At 35.0% G+C, this 20,433-nt stretch overlaps 3 protein-coding genes, 2 long non-coding RNA genes and 1 pseudogene across 8 annotated transcripts; 1 reads left to right on the top strand and 5 right to left on the bottom strand.

Moving 5' to 3' along the window:
• Positions 1 to 1,391: 1,391 nt before the first annotated feature.
• On the bottom strand, positions 1,392 to 5,775 carry LOC103863308 (homeobox-leucine zipper protein HDG6). Its single transcript, XM_033287447.1, is given in 8 exon segments — positions 1,392 to 1,708; positions 1,786 to 1,820; positions 1,822 to 2,140; positions 2,358 to 2,529; positions 2,656 to 2,862; positions 2,951 to 3,052; positions 3,172 to 3,763; positions 3,871 to 5,775. Coding segments are annotated over 8 exon segments (1,962 nt in total). The 5' UTR covers positions 4,089 to 5,775.
• Positions 5,776 to 6,026: 251 nt separating this feature from the next.
• LOC103863301 (probable transcriptional regulator SLK1) lies at positions 6,027 to 8,695 on the bottom strand. 2 transcript variants are annotated; one of them, XM_033277232.1, is made up of 3 exons: positions 8,573 to 8,660; positions 8,419 to 8,488; positions 6,027 to 8,270 (listed from the first exon to the last, which is right to left on the bottom strand). In XM_033277232.1, exons 1-3 carry the CDS (start codon positions 8,630 to 8,632, stop codon positions 7,933 to 7,935), a joined length of 468 nt encoding a protein of 155 aa, XP_033133123.1. In that variant the 5' UTR covers positions 8,633 to 8,660; the 3' UTR covers positions 6,027 to 7,932. The 2 variants fall into 2 exon arrangements, with proteins under 2 accessions (XP_033133123.1, XP_033133120.1); XM_033277229.1 differs by having other exon boundaries at positions 8,419 to 8,695.
• LOC117127278 lies at positions 6,027 to 10,144 on the bottom strand (annotated as a pseudogene).
• A 1,935-nt stretch (positions 10,145 to 12,079) lies between these two features.
• Positions 12,080 to 15,212, bottom strand: LOC108869133. The gene is made up of 2 exons (XR_001955409.2): positions 13,703 to 15,212; positions 12,080 to 13,616 (listed from the first exon to the last, which is right to left on the bottom strand). It is a non-coding gene; the product is annotated as an uncharacterized LOC108869133 (long non-coding RNA).
• Positions 15,213 to 16,854: 1,642 nt separating this feature from the next.
• On the top strand, positions 16,855 to 17,662 carry LOC117132047. Its single transcript, XR_004455466.1, has 2 exons — positions 16,855 to 16,950; positions 17,091 to 17,662. It is a non-coding gene; the product is annotated as an uncharacterized LOC117132047 (long non-coding RNA).
• LOC103863268 (serine/arginine-rich splicing factor RS40) lies at positions 17,429 to 20,374 on the bottom strand. Of its 3 annotated transcripts, XM_033285419.1 has the most exons (7): positions 20,132 to 20,239; positions 19,490 to 19,600; positions 18,909 to 19,154; positions 18,645 to 18,757; positions 18,322 to 18,569; positions 17,724 to 18,245; positions 17,429 to 17,640 (listed from the first exon to the last, which is right to left on the bottom strand). In XM_033285419.1, the coding sequence occupies exons 4-7, from the start codon at positions 18,738 to 18,740 to the stop codon at positions 17,610 to 17,612; spliced, it is 897 nt and encodes a 298-aa protein (XP_033141310.1). In that variant the 5' UTR covers positions 18,741 to 18,757; positions 18,909 to 19,154; positions 19,490 to 19,600; positions 20,132 to 20,239; the 3' UTR covers positions 17,429 to 17,609. The 3 variants fall into 3 exon arrangements, with proteins under 3 accessions (XP_033141310.1, XP_009139275.1, XP_009139283.1); XM_009141027.3 differs by lacking the exon at positions 18,909 to 19,154 and having other exon boundaries at positions 20,132 to 20,374; XM_009141035.3 differs by lacking the exon at positions 18,909 to 19,154 and having other exon boundaries at positions 20,068 to 20,233.
• Positions 20,375 to 20,433: the final 59 nt, after the last annotated feature.

Below are 20,433 nucleotides of genomic sequence, written 5' to 3'. Positions count from 1 at the left end.
TATGCATAAGGATGCGACAATGGCTGAAGCCTTAGTAAATGGTGAGTGGTGGCTGAGTGCTTTTCGAAGCAGAAACGCTATCATAACCTTACTAAAGCAATGCCTTCCTTCGCCTACTCCTATAGTGCAGTCGTCTTCCAACCGTTTCTCTACAGCAAAGACTTGAATCACTCTCCATCTGCCAGGTCCGTCGCTATCTTGGCATTCACAGATTTGGTTTAAAGATCGAGTTCCAAAACATGCCTTCATCTCATGGCTGGTTGCTTGGAATTGATTAGCTTCATGAGATAGAATGCGAGGTTGGGGAGTTGATGTGTCTCCGAGCTGTCTGATGTGCTCAGGCTTTGATGAATGCATGCAACACTTGTTCTTTGATTGCACATACATTGCTGAGATATGGTCCCATTTCTGCTCTCGCCTGCACTTATCCCCTTCTACTTTGTTTGAGGATTGTTTAAGGTGGTTAAAGGCGCCCACTTTAGATACTAATAGTATCCTCATCACTAAACTACTCTTCCAAGCTACCATATATTTGATTTGGAAAGAGAGAAACTCTCGTTTGCACTCTGGAATCTGTAGACCTACTCAAGCTATTATTCATGAATTAAAGAAGACTATGTCTTTGAAGCTGGATCCACGCTCTAGAAACATGAGGCTAGCTAGTAGCTCTTTTCTTACTTATTTGGGTACTTGGCTAAGTTTTTTTAAGGGCATTGCTAAGTCTCTTTATAGGTTTCTTAGTTAGATTCCTAAAGGTAGGCTAGTCCCTGTAAGAAAGTTTTTGAAGATGAAATAAAAAGTAAAGTTTAAAAAAATATATATAGTACTTGTTTTTGGCCATGGATGACTGAGAAAAAAATCATTTGAAGCCATTAATCTGTGATCTTTAAGAGAGATCATAAAGCCGTCTATGACTGTACCGTTGAAATGGAAGAGGAAGATCTTATTCATAATGTTTGATGGATTTCCCTATGATACAAAGAATAATAAGAGTAAGAAAATCTCTTACTTCTGTCTTGGTTTAATCTCATGTCTTGATAATGGCATTCATGTGACGAAATTTAGTTTGCTTTATACGCTTCAGGCTGAAGCACATTGTCTATATATATATTTGCTTTACCTATTAGCATCACTTATATATTATCTCTTGTGCACCATCAAGTATGTTCATTTCTATACTTCATAGTGGAAATCAAATCAAACAACCTGTATCACAGAAATGTTTTAAAGTAAAAGAAATGCAAAAAAATAAAGATAATATATATATCATCCGGTTTAAAGCTGATGAAAACATATTTAAAAGAACAGAAGGAAAGCTGAGATAAGTTTCAGTCATGCAAATAACATAAAAACATAGCAAATAGAATCTAAAGAAGCAAAGGTATCTATAATCATCTAGATAAAGCAGATTTAATCTTGCCCATAGTACGATCCATGAGTCGCTCAACTTTTTTGACAAAATCTTGATCGACATCTTCAGTTGGTTTAACGCTATGCAACATCTGATATCCAAGTGTTAGTAGACATCCTACACGACTTCTGTTTGGATCAGTCTCTCCTCCTCCGTCTGGCAATATCGAGAACCCCGAAGGAAGAATCTGCACAGAATTTGAATTTTCACTTGCCAGGATCTTCTCCATGTCCACTGGTGCATATACCAGTAATGCACCAGATGCATCATTCCACGTCTCTTGTAGAACTGAGTTACCTGGTTCCTGTTTTTTTTTATATGTGAAAAACATATATTCAACAACATAAAAAGAAAGAGCAGATCTGTTTCGAAACTCACGATTTGAAGAAGAGAGACTTCGTTTCTATGGAATCTTGATCTTTTCTTCAATGGAGGTGGTGACATCAATGGCCAAGATATCCCACTGGTTTCTGAAACTTGGGTTGATGAGGAAATCAAACGCTGTTTTCTTGCTCACTGGTAACCAGAGAGAAGTGGCTGCACTCAACACAATCCTGGTATGCTCACCCACATTGTTCTTTCGGATCATCACTCTTATGTCTTGTCTCGCACTCTCTGAATCATTACTCTTCCATATGCTCGCCGGAGAGGCAGTGATACACAAGTAGTAGTTTATAGTCATACGCTGAGCTAGCTTCACTATTTCAGTTGCAACTTTTGAAGACAGTCCTACATGGGAAACATATATCACAAAACCCTAAGTGATACTATATATGGACTTGTAATTATATTTTAGCCTTAAACATAATCTGGTTATTGTATTGAATATCTGCCAAAACACTAAATCGCGTTTTAATAGTTGTTAGCAATTGATTGACAAATTGTGTTTTTCATCCATTTTTCAATACGTATTTAAGGAACATTAAAAAAAAAAAACTAGAGTCACCTGGGTAAATTTCATCAAGGTTGATAGATGCAAGGGTTGAAATATTTTCGCAGTGTCTCTGCAGCGTAGTGAACCACCTCTTCGCACCTAGCCCGATTCTAGAACTTATCAAAAGCTCGGGGAGTTGAGGGATTAAGCTCTCATCATATTCGATTTGCTCAATCCATTTTACCTGTAAATTCAAATATTCTCTATGTAGTATTTCTAAGTGAAACCAAATATATATAACCCAACTCACATTGAAAGTGAGAAGTGATCTATACTACCAAATTAAAAAGATACATGATTTAGAAGTAACCTCGGAGTAACCATTGCCACAATCTTCTATGATAACACCTGAAGGTAAGCGGTAAGAACCATCATCAGACGAGAAGTTCAGATTTTCTTGACGAGGAGTGAAGTCGACAACCACCCAAAACCCCACTCTGAGCATCTTGCAGTACCTAAGAAACTTTACTTGTCTCTTTGGCACCAACGGAGAAATAACTTGAAATTCTGCTGTAATCTGCCCAAAGAATTTAATCACCAACTTGAAATGTTTATTCTTTTTGGATTATCAGAAAATATTAGAGATGATTCAAAGACACAATTACCAGTCTAAGTGATCCACTTCTAAGCCCACCAGAATCTTTGGGTATCAGGTTATGGATTGATGTCACAGGCACAATAGGCGCAAACACGTTGATCCAGTTGTCCTGTCCAAAAAGAAAAGAAAAACAAAGACTGTAAATGATTAGGGTTTTGAAACATATGTAGGGTATATCTTTTTTTTTTTTTGAATAATTGGCACTAAAAATGGTTAAGAGGTTGTTACCGTCGTAAAAGTCTTGACCAGAGGCAAGCATTCCATATGCACTGTACCTGTTTCCCTAGAAGCCTCTATAACATATCCAGGAGGTTTTTCAAAACCATTTTTGAAAAAACTTTTATACTCTTGATAGTCCAATGTTACTCTCTTAGAGCTTGAGTCTATTATCCATGATGGACTGTTCACTTCTCCCAGCATAATCAACTCATTCATAGCAATATCAGCAAGTTCCAACAATGAGTTTATGTTAACCGGTGAAGTTTCACCACCAGAATCAACTTTATCCTGTGGTGCATCATTTCCTGGTTGTGTAGCATGTGGATTGACCATCGACGTTGATCTATCATTAATCATCGGACCAAGTTCTGTTGACAAATCGCTTCCAGGATTGAGCATTAAAGTAGGAGAAGAAGGTGGAGCTGGAATGTCCAAAACATCGTCGTCCACAAACGAATCATATGCCGGTAATGCATTTCCTAGAGGACTAGATAGACTGACCAACAAATCATTAATGAACGAATCACGCTCCACCGGTGCATTTTGTATGTCATCTACCCTCGCTTGGGTTCCCATGGGATGAGGACACTCCTGGTATATACTACACACAAAAAGAAAAACAACAAAAGTAAAAGAGTGATTAACGTCCATTAATCTCAAAAATTTGATAGAAAATTGCATCATATAATTAAAGAAAGCGAAAAAAACTTTTCGGGTTCTTGGTTCTGTTGAGGGATGGGCACAATGTTCCTTATAGTATTTCCACCATCTTGATCACCAGCACCAAATGTGGTACCCATGGTATCATTAATCTCATCATCTTCAGCTATTCCCATAAAGCTTGGACTGGAAATGTATCTAAACACATCATCATAATCATCTTCTTGCCCATTCATTTTCGTTCTCTGCAGTAAGCTAGACAACATACAGTTAATTAGTACTTGCTAAGTAATAAGTTATGTAATTTTGCTCTATATTTAGGGAGTGTGGTATTTCTCGCTACCAAAAGAGCCAATTACAGTTGACATAATAAAGCTAAAATAACATAATTTTTGGTATTCTGATTGTCAGTATATCCATGACAAATAGGAAGAACAAAAATAAAAATAAATATCACTGAACTTTCCGAAAGACGACATAAACAGTCTAAAAGCCAGTAAACACTATATAACCTCTTCACCAAGTCAAATAATCATTGGTTATGTCTAAAATGATATATAACTTTTCTTTTTGAAATTTAAACAAAAAAGTCCTCTGTAAGTAATCTCATTTAAATAACATTAATCATTTTTGTTTATCCGGTGTAAAAAAACATTTTCTTATCCCAACAATGATCTAAAAGATGATGTCATAAGATACGTGCGAAGATTTATATGTACTAAAAATAAAACTGTAGATTTGGCAAACCAAGATGACTATATAAATTTTATCTAAAACAAAGCAAATCTCTCTAAAACCCCTACTGGTATATGTTTGGATTCTCCAACTGAATTCTCTGTCTCACAACATATCTACATACAAAATTATATGAATAGATATGTGAAAATTTTATCTCTATAAAAGAAATTCAGTATTTTACCTAGTTTTTGGTTTTGATCTTTAGTTTTGATTTCTTCACTTTGTTTGACTGATATTTATAATTTTAGGAGAATGAAGAAGAGAGATATAAAGTTCAAAAATAATAAGATAGATGAGAAATAAGAATGAAAAGAAAAACAAGGAAAATATAAAATAAGGTTGTAAAAATGAGAAGTCAAAGTCAAAAGAGAAGAGTAAAGGAGATGAGATAATAAGGTAAAAAATAATGGAGGATGGATTTGATAGATATGGGATATGAAGACAACAAAAAAGAAACATGAGAGAGAAAAAATATTATGAAGATAAGAAATATGAGGTCATAAATAAGAATGGAAGATATTAAATATGTGGATAAAAGGTTCTATAAAATATGAAGGCAAAAGCAAAAAGAATGAAAAAAAAAATGAGAAATAAGAAGTTCAATAGAAGAATAAAAAAATAATTATATAAGCAAAAAGTATAAGAAAGATGAAAGATATAAAGAAATAAATAAGGAAGATGTAAATATGGTCATAAATAAGAACAGAAGAGATAAAATATATAGGAAAAAAAAAGATGAGATATGAACAGTGGCAGAGCTAGAGATTAGTTTTACATGGATCATTTACTCATTTATTTTAAACTAAAAAGGCAAGTGTGTGATTTAAACTCAACACATGAGGGTCATAATGGAAGATTTTAACCACTTCACCACAACAATAAGCATGGCAATAAGCCAATAACAAAAGTTTATAGATTTTATGTGGGTCAGATGACTTTTCTAACTTCAATGTGATTCAGCCACTGGATACGAATGCAATAAAAGAAATAAGAGATGAAAAGGATAAGGAATATGAGAAATGAAAAAAAAAATTGAAATCGCAAAGAAGAACAAAAAAAAGAGAAAAGTGAATAAAACAGATGAAAAACATATATGCAAAAAAGGATTAGAGGAGATGAGAGATATGAAGTCATAAAACATAATAAAACACTAGATTTTGATCCACATTTTATAAGTGCAAGATTAATTTAACAAAATTTTAATTTTTTTGATATTTATTCATTTTATATAATATATAATTTCATAAGTAAAAATCTAAGATTTGTGAATAAATAAATGACATTCTTAAGTAATCCAATAATATGCCTAACATTTTAATACTTTAACTATGTAGAAAAGAAATATGGAAGAAATAATAACTCATAAGTGATAGACTTTAACTAAACACATAATTTAATTCATTACCAACATATAAACATTTCGATGTTACAACTAAAGTTATAGGTATCTATTAGTGTTTTTTTGGTAAAAATGTTAAATTTTATTACCAATTTTCTTGTGTCAGAACAACATAGAAACATGGAGCAAAAGATGCAATATTGAAGCTAAACACAACTCAATCTAAACTAAGTAGGGACTACAAGCAAGGCATCTAACAAGAGGGTATATCAAACTCAATCAAACACTTGCCACAAAGGAGAAACCACAGTGAAACCGAGAGCTGAATTTTCAGGTCAAGGATTGTTTTCTTTTACATGGGAGACATCTAGTAAGATCATAATGACAATCCCTCAAAGCCTATCATCTTTCCATGTTGAATGTGAAGCTTTGATATGAGGTATTGATTGCATGAAGATTCTACAGTTCACTGAGGTGATGTTTGCAACAGACTGTTTTCAATAGGTAAAGATGTTTTCTACACCGACTAAATGGCCAGCTTTCCCGCCCCTTTTGAAGGAAATACAACAAAACGATGTAAAGAGCTTGTGTCTTATTTCTCACTCCAACATATTTCCAGAATAAAAAAATATAATGGCGGACAAACTTACACGAGATGCTCAAAACTCCCCTTCAACTGTGTACTATGTTAGATCTTTGACTCCAGCTTGAGCTCCTGATAGGTTTTATATTACTACTTTGTTGTCAGAAAAAGTACTATAAAATCTAATTATGTCAAAATCAATAATATAGTCTTAATTTTATTTCCAAAATTGGTTATTTCACAAATTAACCCATTCCAAAATCCAAACAGAATATTTTTTTACACTTATAAAGTATTTTACTCCAAATAATCATTATGGAATAAAGTTTACCGTCAAACATTAGCATTAACGGATACAGTATAAACTAAACAATTTCACACACACTAGTAACTAAGAATTATAGTAATAGATATATTTCCCAAGAATAATGATCACGCAATTCAATCTTAACTGAAACATAATAATTAATGTACTACGACCTAAGAAAAAAGATAAACCAAATGTCGTATGTTTCGCATCATCTTCACTGCTCATATGATAGTTTGAGGTTGTTGAGAATATTATCACGAACCAATAAACTAATCAAAAGCAAACACATATATAAAGATGATGTTGTGTCTCATACTGTCATATGAGAAGAACACACCATTAATCTTCTGATCCGGCATCAGACCATTAACCTTTTGAATATGGTGATGACATAATCATGTACTACTGTACTAAAGGCAGTGTGTTATTAAAATGTAAATACCATTTCCAACCGTAATGATATGAGTAACTTACAAACCTGTTTTAACAAACAGATTGTTAATAAGTTGACATCAACACATATGAGATCGCCAAATGTTTGTGAAGTCCTCTATTCAATCCTTTTCTTTCTTCTTGTTGTTGGATATATATATATATATTGATCATATATATCTTCTCTTTGTTTACGAGTCTATAGTGAGTTACAGACAGATTTCATCTTTGATGATTCCATTATTCATGATTGAGTTATGAAAACTCGTGGATAGAAAAAAAAAACTTGTGGATAAGTATCCTACACATCGAATAAAATTCTTTCTGGTTAAAGAATATTTTTTCTAGTTACTTTAGAACAGTTAGGAAATTGTTTAGAAGATATATGTAGTTCTAATGGCAACATGCTGATGGGGTGGTGATCCCACTTATATAGAGTCAAATCAAATAGATTCTAAGAAGACAGATTTAAAATCGTGAGAAGAGTTACCTTGAAAGTGGTTGCAAAAACCATAGTTTATAATTTCATCAATGCCTATATAAGTTACAAGTTACAACAAATAACATTTTTCTTTTTTTTTTTTTGTCTCATGTCTCTTTGATTTCTATACAAAGACCAAACCTACCTAAATAAGAAAGAAAAAGGGTCCTAAAAACTCTTAGTGTGTGTTAAGTCAAAGAAGAAGTGCCTCTGTTCTGTTCGGATATTTACAAGCTACCATAAATATCACTGTTGTTGAAGAAACAGTCATCTGAGAAACCGTGAGATAGCTCTGTGACTGATACATCTTTTGACAAATGAAGATTGTTATTTGAGGCTGCTGTGAAACTGTTGTTGCGACTTGGAACTCGACCAACAGTTTGATTGTTGGAGCTGTTGTTGTTGTTGTTTCCAGTAAGGCCGTTCATTGTTCCTGAAGTCAACGCCATCTGAGCTTGAGATGACCCATTCATCGCTCCACTATTCCCCAACTGCTCCATCTCTTGCATTCTCTGTATCTGGAGCTTTGCTGTCGCCGTCTGCTCCAAAAGACGTTTCAACCCCTCTGCATAAGGACATCAAATGCATGTGTATTAAGTCAGAAAAATAAAAGGTCAAACAGAACATTTCAACAAGAGAGCTACAAAATTAGTATAGTTCAAGTGAAAGCTACACCAGAGGGACAACCTTGTAGAAGGGAATAGTAGACTTACCAATAGGGCCGAGTTTGTGATCGCCAGTGAAGTTCATCAGATCCTTCATGCTCTTGACAACTTCAGATATCTGCCACTCACAATGGCTCACTATTAGGACTTCATAAGACTTCAAATACAAAAAATAAGAGTTATGAAAGCAGCTAAAGAGTACCTGTAGAGTTCTAATGTATCTCTTTGGATAGCCAAGATCATTCAGCGACTGTAATTCCATGAGCTTTGCCAGCTGCCTTCCTGCTCCCAAGACCCTGGACACACAAATTATCACCCAACAATATGATATAGAGCACTAGAAACAAAATTCTAGAACAGGAACAGTAAAAACAATAGTCTGCATCCACCATATTAGATGTATAAAGGCAAAATCAAATGTGGCTTATGGGACAAGTTCCATGTTACTGTTTGTCTTTAAATCCTGCTGAGAGACTCCCTCTGACCCACTCTCCGAAATCGTGGTCTGGCATTTCTGTGCAACCTGAAGCAACTGGTTCACCTGCATGACCCATAATAAGTCTTCAATACACTTTCAAACACCATTGTAGCATATCTACTAAACATCTGTTGAGACGTACAATTACAGACTTTGTGCTCATATTCACAGGAAACCAGAAGATCAACACATACACAATGTTTAGAGATTTTTGGATAAAGCTTTAAGCTGCTAATAATTAACGCAAAGGTCATGTCATCAGAATAAGGACCTGCGGAGCAATAAGTCGGCGGAGAAGAAGCTCTTCATGACGCCGAGCACAAAACTCCCAAGACAGTATCTAGAAAGAAACAAAAGTGGTGATTATTTCTATCTTTGTTTTTTCATGTTCACTGAATAAACAGGGAAACAGATAACTGGAGGAACGTCACAATTTTGAATAAGAGTTATTGTTCAATGGCTAACCTTCAAATCTTGAGAGAATATGATGCGAAGATGACCTTCACGGACCACACGCAGCTAAGAGAAGACTGACCGGAGCTGCCTGTGGAAACATGCCAAGCGCGTGGTGCCCAGCGTTTTCATACTGCGACAAGCATAACCGTTGCTTTGCTCGAGGTGAGAAGTATTCAGCCACAAACTTCTTCCAATAGGTAATGAAATTTTCCTACAAAACAAAAGGTATCAGACACTATCAATGAAGAGAGGAGAACTTGGAACAGATGTGATAGTATTAGCTTAACAGCTGTAGATTAGGAGGGATAATCTGTTGAGTGCCTTGTTGATGTCTCAACAGCTGTTGTTGCTGGAGTTGGAATCTCTGAGACGGTGACAAGGATTGAAGAGTCTGCTGCTGTTGTTGTTGCCTCAGTCTCTGCTGCTGAAGCAAAGCTTGCAACTGAGGATTCCGTCCTGCGAGGTCCTGACGCTGGATCAACTGATGTAGAAACTGCTGCTGCGACCACATTCACATCTAATCTAGGCTTCTTATCAATATGTGAATAGTTGCTTTCTCCCATTGGAACTGAACCTTGTCCTGCTTGCTGTTGTTGTTGCTGAGACAAGTGTTGTATTGAAGCAGACCCATCGAGAACCAATGAACCGGGAATGTTAATGTTACTTGAAGGGAAGGACATTGGTGATGTTGGGAGACGCATATTATTGATGCCACCACTCCTCTCCATATTTAGAGCTTCCGAGCCAACAGCTCCTGAGACAGCTGCTGGTTTGTTCATGCGCCAGGAGAGTAGACACTGACCAAAACAACAGATTCAGAAAAAATGACAAGCTTGAGACTTGAATCAGAGCCAGGCAAAACGAATCCTAAGGAGGTATGGTCTAATTCAACGGATCAAACTGTGGTGTGTATCGGGTATTCAACTGTACAGGATCCAAGAATCAGGTTGAAACAGCTGGTTTTTTAAAACCTGAGCACTCGGCTACTAGACAGATATATACAAATCAAAAAAACGATTAGGCATATAAACTACAAGCAAACTGTTCCTTGATGCAACACAACAGACGCAACATTACACTTTAAAGCCCTAATAATCAAACGAGCAAATATGAAGTAGCTTCAGCATCTCATAATCTCAAAGCGTAAACTTACCAAAAAGGAACAAACTTTAAATCCACTCAATACCCATAAACTTATACTCCTTCTGTTTCTTAATGTTACATATTCTAGTTTTTTCACACATTTTAATAAAACACATTAAATTTGCATAATTTTTTGTGTTTATTTTTATTCCATAATTTTAAGCTAATAAAAATTCAGTAAGTGCAATTAAGTTTTTTTTTTTAATTTACAATTAGTTAATAAAACATGTTTTGAAAATGCAAAAAATAGATCTTTTTTAAACAAATTTTTTTTTTAAAATATGTAATATTAAGGAACATAGGGAGAGGGAGTAATTAAGTAGAGTCGACTTGCACCAATCCCAAAATCAGAAATGTGAAGAAATCCAGTAGAGGGAGTAAACCAAAAATTAAATCTTTACGGCACCATTGAGGACTGAGGAGACACAAAAAGAATTTATATATACTAGGCTTCCGCACGCAACTTCCTTCAGGCCTCAACATACTTATGAAGCCACACTTAGAGAACGATGCAAAGAGTTATCAACAACTGGTGTTCTTCTATTAGAAACTTTACTCTCTGTGGAAGCATATAAGCGTGGGACTGCTTCAGCTGCACTTAACTTTGAGGTGAAGAAGATTTTCAGTTTCCCGTTGCTCCTTTTCTTTCTACCTCTCAATTTTTTTTTTCTGGTTTCCTTTTGACTCTTAGTATTTCTTGACGAGGCCTTATGGGTGTGATCCTTCTTCATTGCCTAAATATCCACCAAACAAAGAGATGGATGCTAAAAATCGCGACGACATGCGCAGGTCAGAGTTGTTCTCTTTACTTGTATCCATTTTGTTTCAAAGTAAAATATTAAAGCCAAAATACCTACATTGGAGGACTCTGGTCTTGTTTTAGGAAATAATATGTTTTAAGACTATAAATACATATGTTTTTCAGGAAAAGAGCAAACCTCAAGCTTAGAGAATCTGGAGTTGGCAGGAAACACAAAAGACCACATAGAGAAGAACAAGATCCAAACAGTTACGCTAAGCTGCCAATAAGACAGGTTTTGGCTGTTTCACTATATCTAAAACTCCTCTTCCAGCTTAGTTTCTTAAGTCTCAAGTAAGCGGTTTGCCTTGCAGGACACGTTTGAGGATAAAAACAACAACACATGGAAATTACTACAAACTCTCTGACCTCCGAATGACGACAGGACCGGCCAGTGGCTTTTCGTGGGCTGTGAAGAGACGAAAAGATCCTGATAATATCTCCACGCTTACCTACTATCAACCAAGCTCAAGGAGCCAATTGAGCGAAACAAGTGCCGCTTTGGCCAAGAACACTTTTGGTTTGAACCTCAAACCCGAAAATGAATCAGTTTATGAGATTGAGGGAGACAACGATGATCAGATTATGGAGGAGTTACCCAGTGAGGACAAGCTAAGCCGTACTGGTAAACGACACGGATCACTTGATGGGTCTGGTTTGGATTTCAGCCAAAGAGGGGAGGGCTCTCCATTAAAGAAGAACTTAGTAAGTAATCTTGTGATCATATATGCAATTCTATGTAAAAAAAAAATATGTGTGTGAATTTAAATGCTTGTGATTGTTGTTGTTGCTACAGGAGCATCTACAGTTCGGAAAACAGAGCATATCAGGACCGCTAATATTTAAATCAGGCAAGATCGACGAAATTTTGTAAAGGAACGAAAGTAATATCCGGCAAGCGGTCCGAAAATCCCACATCAAAATGGGTAAATAAATTAATAACTCAAGACTAAACCGAAAATAACCTGATGGTTTTGTAATTTATGAAACCACTTCCTTTTTTTTTCTCTCTTTGGCAGAACAAGATGACAGATAAACCGGAAACTCAGAATTATCGAGAAGCAAAATTCCACATTTCATCGTTGTTAGAGAAAAGAGAAAAAAAATATACAATAATACGGAAATTTTATGAAACCGATTAATAATGTTTCTGAGCCTAATCTATGAGTGACCAACCTACGGAGGTTGCTAAACCAATGATAAGCATTCCCAGTTAGTACAAATGTAGCTTGTCGTACTTTTGCATCGTCATTGAACACTCTTTGATCATGAAAACAGTCATCATAAGGTCGAAACTCCATTCAATTGCATTTGTAGTACCATCATAAGGTGGAAATTCCATCTTTGATGGTGGCACCACGCACCACACGCATGTCTGAACTGCTGCCTCCACCATCTTTGGTATCATAACTATCTCCCCAACCAACTCCTCCTTGAACCCGAATACTTGCGTGAGATCCACTTGCGATTATGTTAACAGAATTATGTTATATGTCACTCATCTTTGGTATCATAACAGATCCACTTGCGTGAGATCTCTCAAAATTATGTTAAAAATATTTTAATTTTTCTTTATTCTTTCAGTTGAGCAACTCATTACCAGTAAGACATTTCTCATGTTAATCTGTTTCATTTGGTTATGAATCTCTCCTCTCTTATTGTTTAATAATTTGTTAACTAAAATAAAGATGAGAACATGTGTTAGAGATCCTGTTCAAGTAAGGTCGTAAACATTAAGCTTTCCTCATAACATTTAGTTAATATAACAAGTCAAACGATAATACTTGACGGATTTGTTGGTGATACTCACAATTTAAGTTTGGCAATCAAAAAGAAACTTTACACAAAAGAGTAAAACTTTTCACTCACACATCAAGAAAAAAATATTATATTTTAATATTTTATGTAGTTTTTCTAATGTATCACAATGCAGATGTCGAATGAGTATATCATCGACTGCATTACATTCTGAGTGATGAACGATATGAGAAATATATATCATCTTCATTAAGTTTTTCAGAGTTTCAATATTGCTTTAAGATTAGATCACCTGTTGAATGAGTATATAATCAGTCAAGGTTGAAAGTTAATGAATGTCAGATGGAAAACTAGTAATAAAATATCATCTTACTGATCGTAAATAAATCTTATTTGGACGTTAGATATCATAATAAGCGATTTGAAATTAACATTGACAAAAACATTCAACAATAAATGGATTGGGAACACATTTAATATGACACCCTTTCTTGCAGTGAATTTTCTTTGGGTTGATAGCCTCCTGCGAAGAAGCTTCATGGTGCAACAACACAGTTTGAGAAGCTTCATCTTGTAGTAACCGGTTCGCTCCAGTTTCTGTGATACTCATCACTAGAAAACCATAAGAAAACATATGTTAGCAATAATACACTATTATAATAGATCTTACACATGGAATATGTAATATAAATATTTACCGGAGCTAATAGCTATGAAGATAAAGAATGCAAGTTTCATTGATATTTTCTCCATACAGTTTTAGAGATTGAAGATAATATGAATGGTCTTCATTTAATTGTGAAACCCTATTTATAGATTAATAAAGTAACGGTACTTAATTTAGTCAAATTAAATTATAGAAAGAAAATCAATAAAGCTACTCCCTCCGTTTTTTTATTACTTAACGTTTTATACTTGCGCACACAAATTAAAAAAAAAAAATTCTTATTACAGTTTTTTTAGAATAAAAACATTATTAACTATCAACCTAACCAAATTTTAATCCATTAATAACATACTGTAGGAAATAAAAGTTATATAACATGTAAGGTTACAAAAAAATTGCATTAAAATTTAAAACGTCATCTAATTTAATGCAAGTAAATTTTTCCAAAACGTCATCTATTAAAAGTATAAGAGAGTATATTAAATTTTCCCCAACAGTTATAGGATTGATTGACAAATGATTTTTGGAGCATTACATAGCCCAAACAAATATACTGTTATTATATTGATTCGATCAAGCTCAAGTGTTCTTTTTTTTTTCCGCTAAATCCAAATATATGATTTTATTTTGCTATAAATGCATTTATTTAGAAAAAGAAAAAGATCCTCCCGCAAATACAGTTCTAAGAGCATGATTAATGAAGGTTCTTACTTCTTAGGGTAGAGTTCTTATCGGAAAATAAAAAACCGTTTTTTAACTTTTAACTAAAAAAGCTAAGAACTGACTCTTAAATAAAATATTTAAAAGCTGGTTCTTAGCTATTCTAGTTAAGTTAAGAGACGGATTCTTATATTTTGATAAGAACTCCAACTTAAGAACTTCTTATTAATCATACTCTTAATTAGGGTGAAGTTATTAGCGTAATATAAGATACAATCTCTTAGCTTTTAACTAAAAAACCTAAGAAACATCTCTTATATCAAACCGTATTTTATATTACGTTAAGAAGTTGATTCTAAGAGACATGCATTAATCATGCTCTAAAGCACTACAAAGTGATGCATCACTTTAACTCAAAAGCATATCTGCGACATGACGGTTAGTATTCTTTGGTCACCATTTACTTACAAGAAAAGTGACGTTGGAGCACATGCATGAAGCAAGGGAGTTCAATGGAAGTGGCTAAAGTAACCAAGAGAAGATATCAGAGTGTTCACTATTATTAGGCTAGTATGTTATGTCGACAATATATTGTCGTTTGCTATTTCTGTGTATTACTTAAGGAGATTAGTCTCCTATCTGTTAGGTATCAAAACTATTTAAAACAACTAGAGATTTTTTCTGCGCGAATGTGTCTTATAAATTTATCTTATTTATAATATTATTTATCGGTTTTTTTCTTTTATATTAACTTCTTGTTTTTCCAATGTTAGTTTTTCTTAATTTAAATTTATATGTTTATAATTTTTCATTTTTCTTGTTGTAGATGGAGAATTATATTTTTTATTGATGGTTTTTTGTATATGACATAAATTTTTTGAAATTTTAAAATAATGTTATATATAGTACGATTAACACATTAAAGAAGAGAAACATATTCAGGCACATTTTACACAGGTTTTATATGAATAATTTTAAACATTATATATGTATATATTATAAGTTTGAAACATGTAAATATTTTCTAAAGCTAAATACTTGTTCTGAGTTTACATAACTTATCGAAAGTTTTATCTCTTTATAAATTCAAATCACAGAAAAAATATCAAAAAGTCAATATAGGTGGGTTTTTTGGGCTTTTAAATCAACACTGAAAAATTACATGAATGAGATAACAACAGTTTTATAAACAACTGGATAAAATTTGACCGAACCAAAGATTTTCACACAATATGTTCTTTCTTCTTCAAATTGCGAAGAGCCTATAGGCACAAGAAAAAAATCATAATTTTTGTTTTCACTTATATTACATTTTTTCTCCTTTACACACGGAGTTTATTACACTGCTATAAGCAATGGAGAACTCTATTCATATAAGATTCACATCTATGCATTTTGACAAAAAAAATTTTTAGCCATCTTTAGTTTCGGAATGGACCAACTTCAGTCATATACACTATATTTTCTCCATGATTCAAATCTTACAATTTTAATATATGTGCAGATTTCCATGTGAAAAAGCACGCACGCCATCTATCATTCAACCTATTACTTTTTCTAAAGTAAACACTATAATCCTCGTTTGGTTAGCTCCACAAACTAATCTCTTTGGATCAGTTTACTAAAAAATATGGATACTAATGTCAGAAAAAAATATAAACACTATCAGCAATAAATATTGGCACAAGACTATTTTGTTCAAGGAACATATTCCACGTAATGCGTTTATATCATGGCTGGCTTTGCGGAGAAGAATGCCAACCGAGGATCGCTTGAGGCGTTGTGGGTTAAATGTCTCAGGAACGTGCGTTCTTTGTAATCTGGAAATAGAGACTCACCATCATCTCTTCTTTGAGTGCTCTTTCTCTCGCTTGATATGAGAGCCTTTTGCTACTGAAGTTTGGATTTCTCCTCCGGCTGATCTACACTTTGTTGCAGCCTGGATCAATCAACCTCGCGTCAACGCAGATGCGCATGCTACTCCAATCATCAAGCTCTACTTTCAGTCAGCCATCTACCTGCCGTGGAAAGAGCGTAATACTCGTGTGTTCACAGCTGTCTCTTCACCTTCATCAGTCATCCTTGCCTCTCTCGACCGTATGATGCGTGACCGTCTCTTCTCTTACCCGGCAAGTTTTTCTTTCTCTTCTTCTCTACTTCTTTTTATCTTTCTTGTATAAGACCTCCTTAAGGTTTTTTTTACCTTGAGTTGTTATTGGTTGTTTTTGTTTCCTTGCTGTAATAACTTGTTTAAAAACAACAGTGTAACCTTTCAGAAAATAATAATCTTAACTTCTTACAAAAAAAAACAACAAATATTGACTTATTTATGTGAATATATATTTTATTTTAAATCATTATAGTGGACGAAGAAAACACCATAATTTGTATAACAAATTTTCTTAGATTCACCTCATCATAGTCATCATTTTACCATTTTAATTACATAATTTTACATGTGCTTCTTCTCCCTCTCCGGTTATTTTCTCTTTATTTATAAGTACAATATAAAGTTATAAACTATATATATTAGAAATTAATAATTTATTTACCCTTGAAGTCTAACGATTAAAAATAGAACATAATTCAATATAGATATATGATTCTATTAATAAATTAGTCAGTTACAAATTTGAAATTTATAGAAATATCAAAAATCGTATGTTAGTTAATTATCTTCTAAATGACGTCTATTTCTAATTCTTTTTGGATGATAATATTTTGGCTGAGGTGGATAGTCCCAAAAGCTTTGAATTTAGTCAGTTGCAAATTTGAAATTTCTAGAAATATCAAAAATCGTATGTTAGTTAATTATCTTCTAAATGACATCTATTTTTAATTCTTTTTGGATGATAATATTTTGGCTGAGGTGGATAATCTTAAAAGCCATGAATTTAGTCTATTTTATATAGTAAGATTCAAACATCGAATAATATCGGCCATATGCCTGATTTAAATAGATTAATGTACATAAACGTGTCTTTCGTTTTACAATATTATTATTTTCACAATATTTTAATATCTTTTCTCCCACGGATATTATTTGTACACACGTCGTTGATCCTTTTTTTGTCCATGATTGGACTTCAAACCGAGGTACGACTAAAACGAAAAATAGAGTAAGAAGGAAGATTTTAAGCATACAAGACCAAGTTTTTCAATCCGACAATGGAAGAGATCCGAGTTTGAATGTATGAAGAGACAGATAATAAACACGAGGACACAAGAGTTTGACTACAGCAGTCTACTTTGATAGAGATGGTTGGATCCACTTTCATTCACTCTTCAGCTGGAGGCGAACGAGACCGGCTGCAAATGAACCCCACAAAAAACAAAGCAATGGTTATCTCATTTTTATATAAATAAGCTGCTAACTAGTTTGACCAGCTTACCTCTTCTGCATCGGGCTTTCTGCACCATCATCGCTGTCTCTTCTCCCAATAGAGCTAGGACTTTCGACTTGGCCATTCTCAGGGCTAGACCTCGACCTCTCCCTCCTGGGGCTTTCAACTTCACCACCTCCATTCTTCGGGCTCTCCTTCTTAAACGGGCTATCATCAGGGCTCCTCCTCTCTCTCTTGTTGTTGGGACTTGCGACTCTCTCCCTCCTGCGAGGGCTCTCATTGCCTCTGCGGTCGCGACCATACTCTGGACTCATACGCCTCGATCTCTTGTAAGGACTCGGGCTACGTCTTCTCCCATAATCAGGACTGGTCCTTTCCTTTCTGTACGCAGCAACGGGACTACCCCCTCGACCATAATCAGGGCTCCCTCTTTCTCTTTTGTAAGGAGAAGGTGATCGTCTTCTCCTTTCAGGTGACCTATCACGGCGTCTATCGGGACTCTGTCCATTCCCTCTTGCATCATCGTCCTTCATTGCATACTCCACCGAGATCACCTTGTCCATCAGCTTACTGAATGAAAAAAACAAAGACAGATTGTGAGTGTTTTAAGTAAAAAAAGCATTTGGTAAATGAGCTAAGAACCTACCTGTTGTTTGTAGCTTCAAGTGCTCTCGTTGCATCCTCTTGTTCCTCGTATTGGATAAATGCAAAATTCCTCCTGATTCTGACGTTTACAATTTTGCCGTATGACTCAAAGTGTCTCTCTAGATCCCGGGTCCTGGTATTGTCCGCATCAAAGTTTATCACAAACAGAGTCTTGGAAGGTCTCATGCTGGATGAAGATCTTCTTGAACCACCACCACCACCACTTCTTCTATCACCTCCACGTTCACCCTATACACAAGACAGAGCCGTCAAGGTTATTACAAGACCTGAAAAGAAAATGACAGACTGAGGTCAGGCTCTTACCTTTGTCCACTCAACACGAAGTCTGCGTCCCTTACGCCCAAATTCAATGCGGTCAAGCCCTCGGATTGCATCGTCAGCATCCCTTTCATTTTCCATGTAGACGAAAGCAAACCCTGAAGAAGAAGCCACAAGCATAATAGAAGTGAGTCCATGAACAGCGAGCAATATAAACAAGTTAATAACCTCCAGCAAACAAGAAGATAGTCCTTTCTCCTCCAGCAAACAGCCTTTACAAACTAAATAACCAGTGAAGCAGTTACAGACCTTGTATTATGGAATAATATATGTCAAGGAACAACTGAAAATGTGGTAGTCAAGACGGAATGTGAATGAAAACAGAGTGCTCCATGGCAGAGGAATGTGTCCAAAGTCATGAAGAAGGAAATGTAATTAAGATGGCAGTGCCATTTGCGGAAGGAAAGTGACTCGTTTTGTTGGGACAGTGAGATAGATTTCCTTATGGTCATGCCATAGCATGGTAGGAGTATGGGCATCCCAAGATTAAAAATCCTGCGCCAAAGAAAATGCTGAGTATGGAGGTTTTACACTATTTTTTTTTGTTTTGTTTTATCTCTATCATCTGAGGTACTTTGCAGCACGCTGCCTTCACGTGGCCAGGCATATGTTGTGCAAAAGAGTGCTTCTCTGTTTGGTTGAGAGATGTGTGGAGGCGGGGAGGGAGGGAATGAGTATTCCAGTGCCATGTCGTGGAAGTGGATTTCATGACATGGATTTGAATTTTGCTTTCAACACATCGCACTTAGTGGTTTACGGACACAGCTTGCGCATTGAGTTCGAATCACATAGAAGGAAGAAGAAGGAAAGAAAAAGGGGGGCTTGCTTACCAGCTTTCATGTCGACCCTCTCAACTCTGCCGTATTTCCTGAAGAGGCGTTCAAGATCACCCTCACGAGCATCATACTCAAAGTTCCCACAGAAGACTGGCTTCATGATTCCTGCACCAGTCACCATGTAAAAAAAAGAGTTATTAATGAGGCTTCCTTAGAACATGTAAACGTACAAAGGATGATTTAAAAAAAGCACCAAAAAGAACAATCAATAGTCAACACAGTGTACGTACGTACATTAGTCGCAAGTACTGACTGCTTTATTAGCGTATCAAATCTAACAAAAGTTGTGAATCACTTCTCACAAAAGCTAAATATCGAAGCAAATGAAAACTAATAACATGAAAATTTGCATCAAGACTCAAACTTTGTATAACAATTGGAGCTCAAATCCGTCAAAACCAAAGAAAATTCACGACAGAATATTAGAATCAAAAGGAGTGCAACAGATCTAATCTAAATGAATTTGGACAAAAAGCTCAGATCTAGACTAAATCACAAAGGATTGCAAACGAGAAGACTTTTAACACAGAAACATCAGATCTGAACTAAATTCACTCGTTCTACATTCTCACCCGCAAGAGATGAGATCTAAGATAGCTGAGAGACAGAAACTAGAGACGATCTCAACCAATATACCTTGTAGAAGAAAAGATGAAATTGAAATTATTTGGCAGCCGTCGTCGGCGTGGAAGCCCTAGCCAGAAGAAGAAGAAGCTCTTAGATATTTTGGTGAGATGGGTAGATAAGATTAGGTACGGAATATATATATATATTTATTTATCTTTTTAAATTTTAGATTTGTTTTTTATATTTATAATAATTTTAACTGAAGGATAACTGCTGATTTAACCACTTTTTTAATCTCACTTTCAAATGCTATTAAAAGCTCTCCTGGCCAATAAAAGAACATTGGTTGTATTGTATATCCATGTTTCGGA

This window comes from Brassica rapa, chromosome A01 (assembly GCF_000309985.2).
Source record: "Brassica rapa cultivar Chiifu-401-42 chromosome A01, CAAS_Brap_v3.01, whole genome shotgun sequence".
In the NCBI taxonomy this organism is placed as follows: domain Eukaryota; kingdom Viridiplantae; phylum Streptophyta; class Magnoliopsida; order Brassicales; family Brassicaceae; genus Brassica; species Brassica rapa.
Note: the sequence above shows the minus strand (reverse complement) of the source record. Positions and strands in the feature narration are given on the sequence as shown.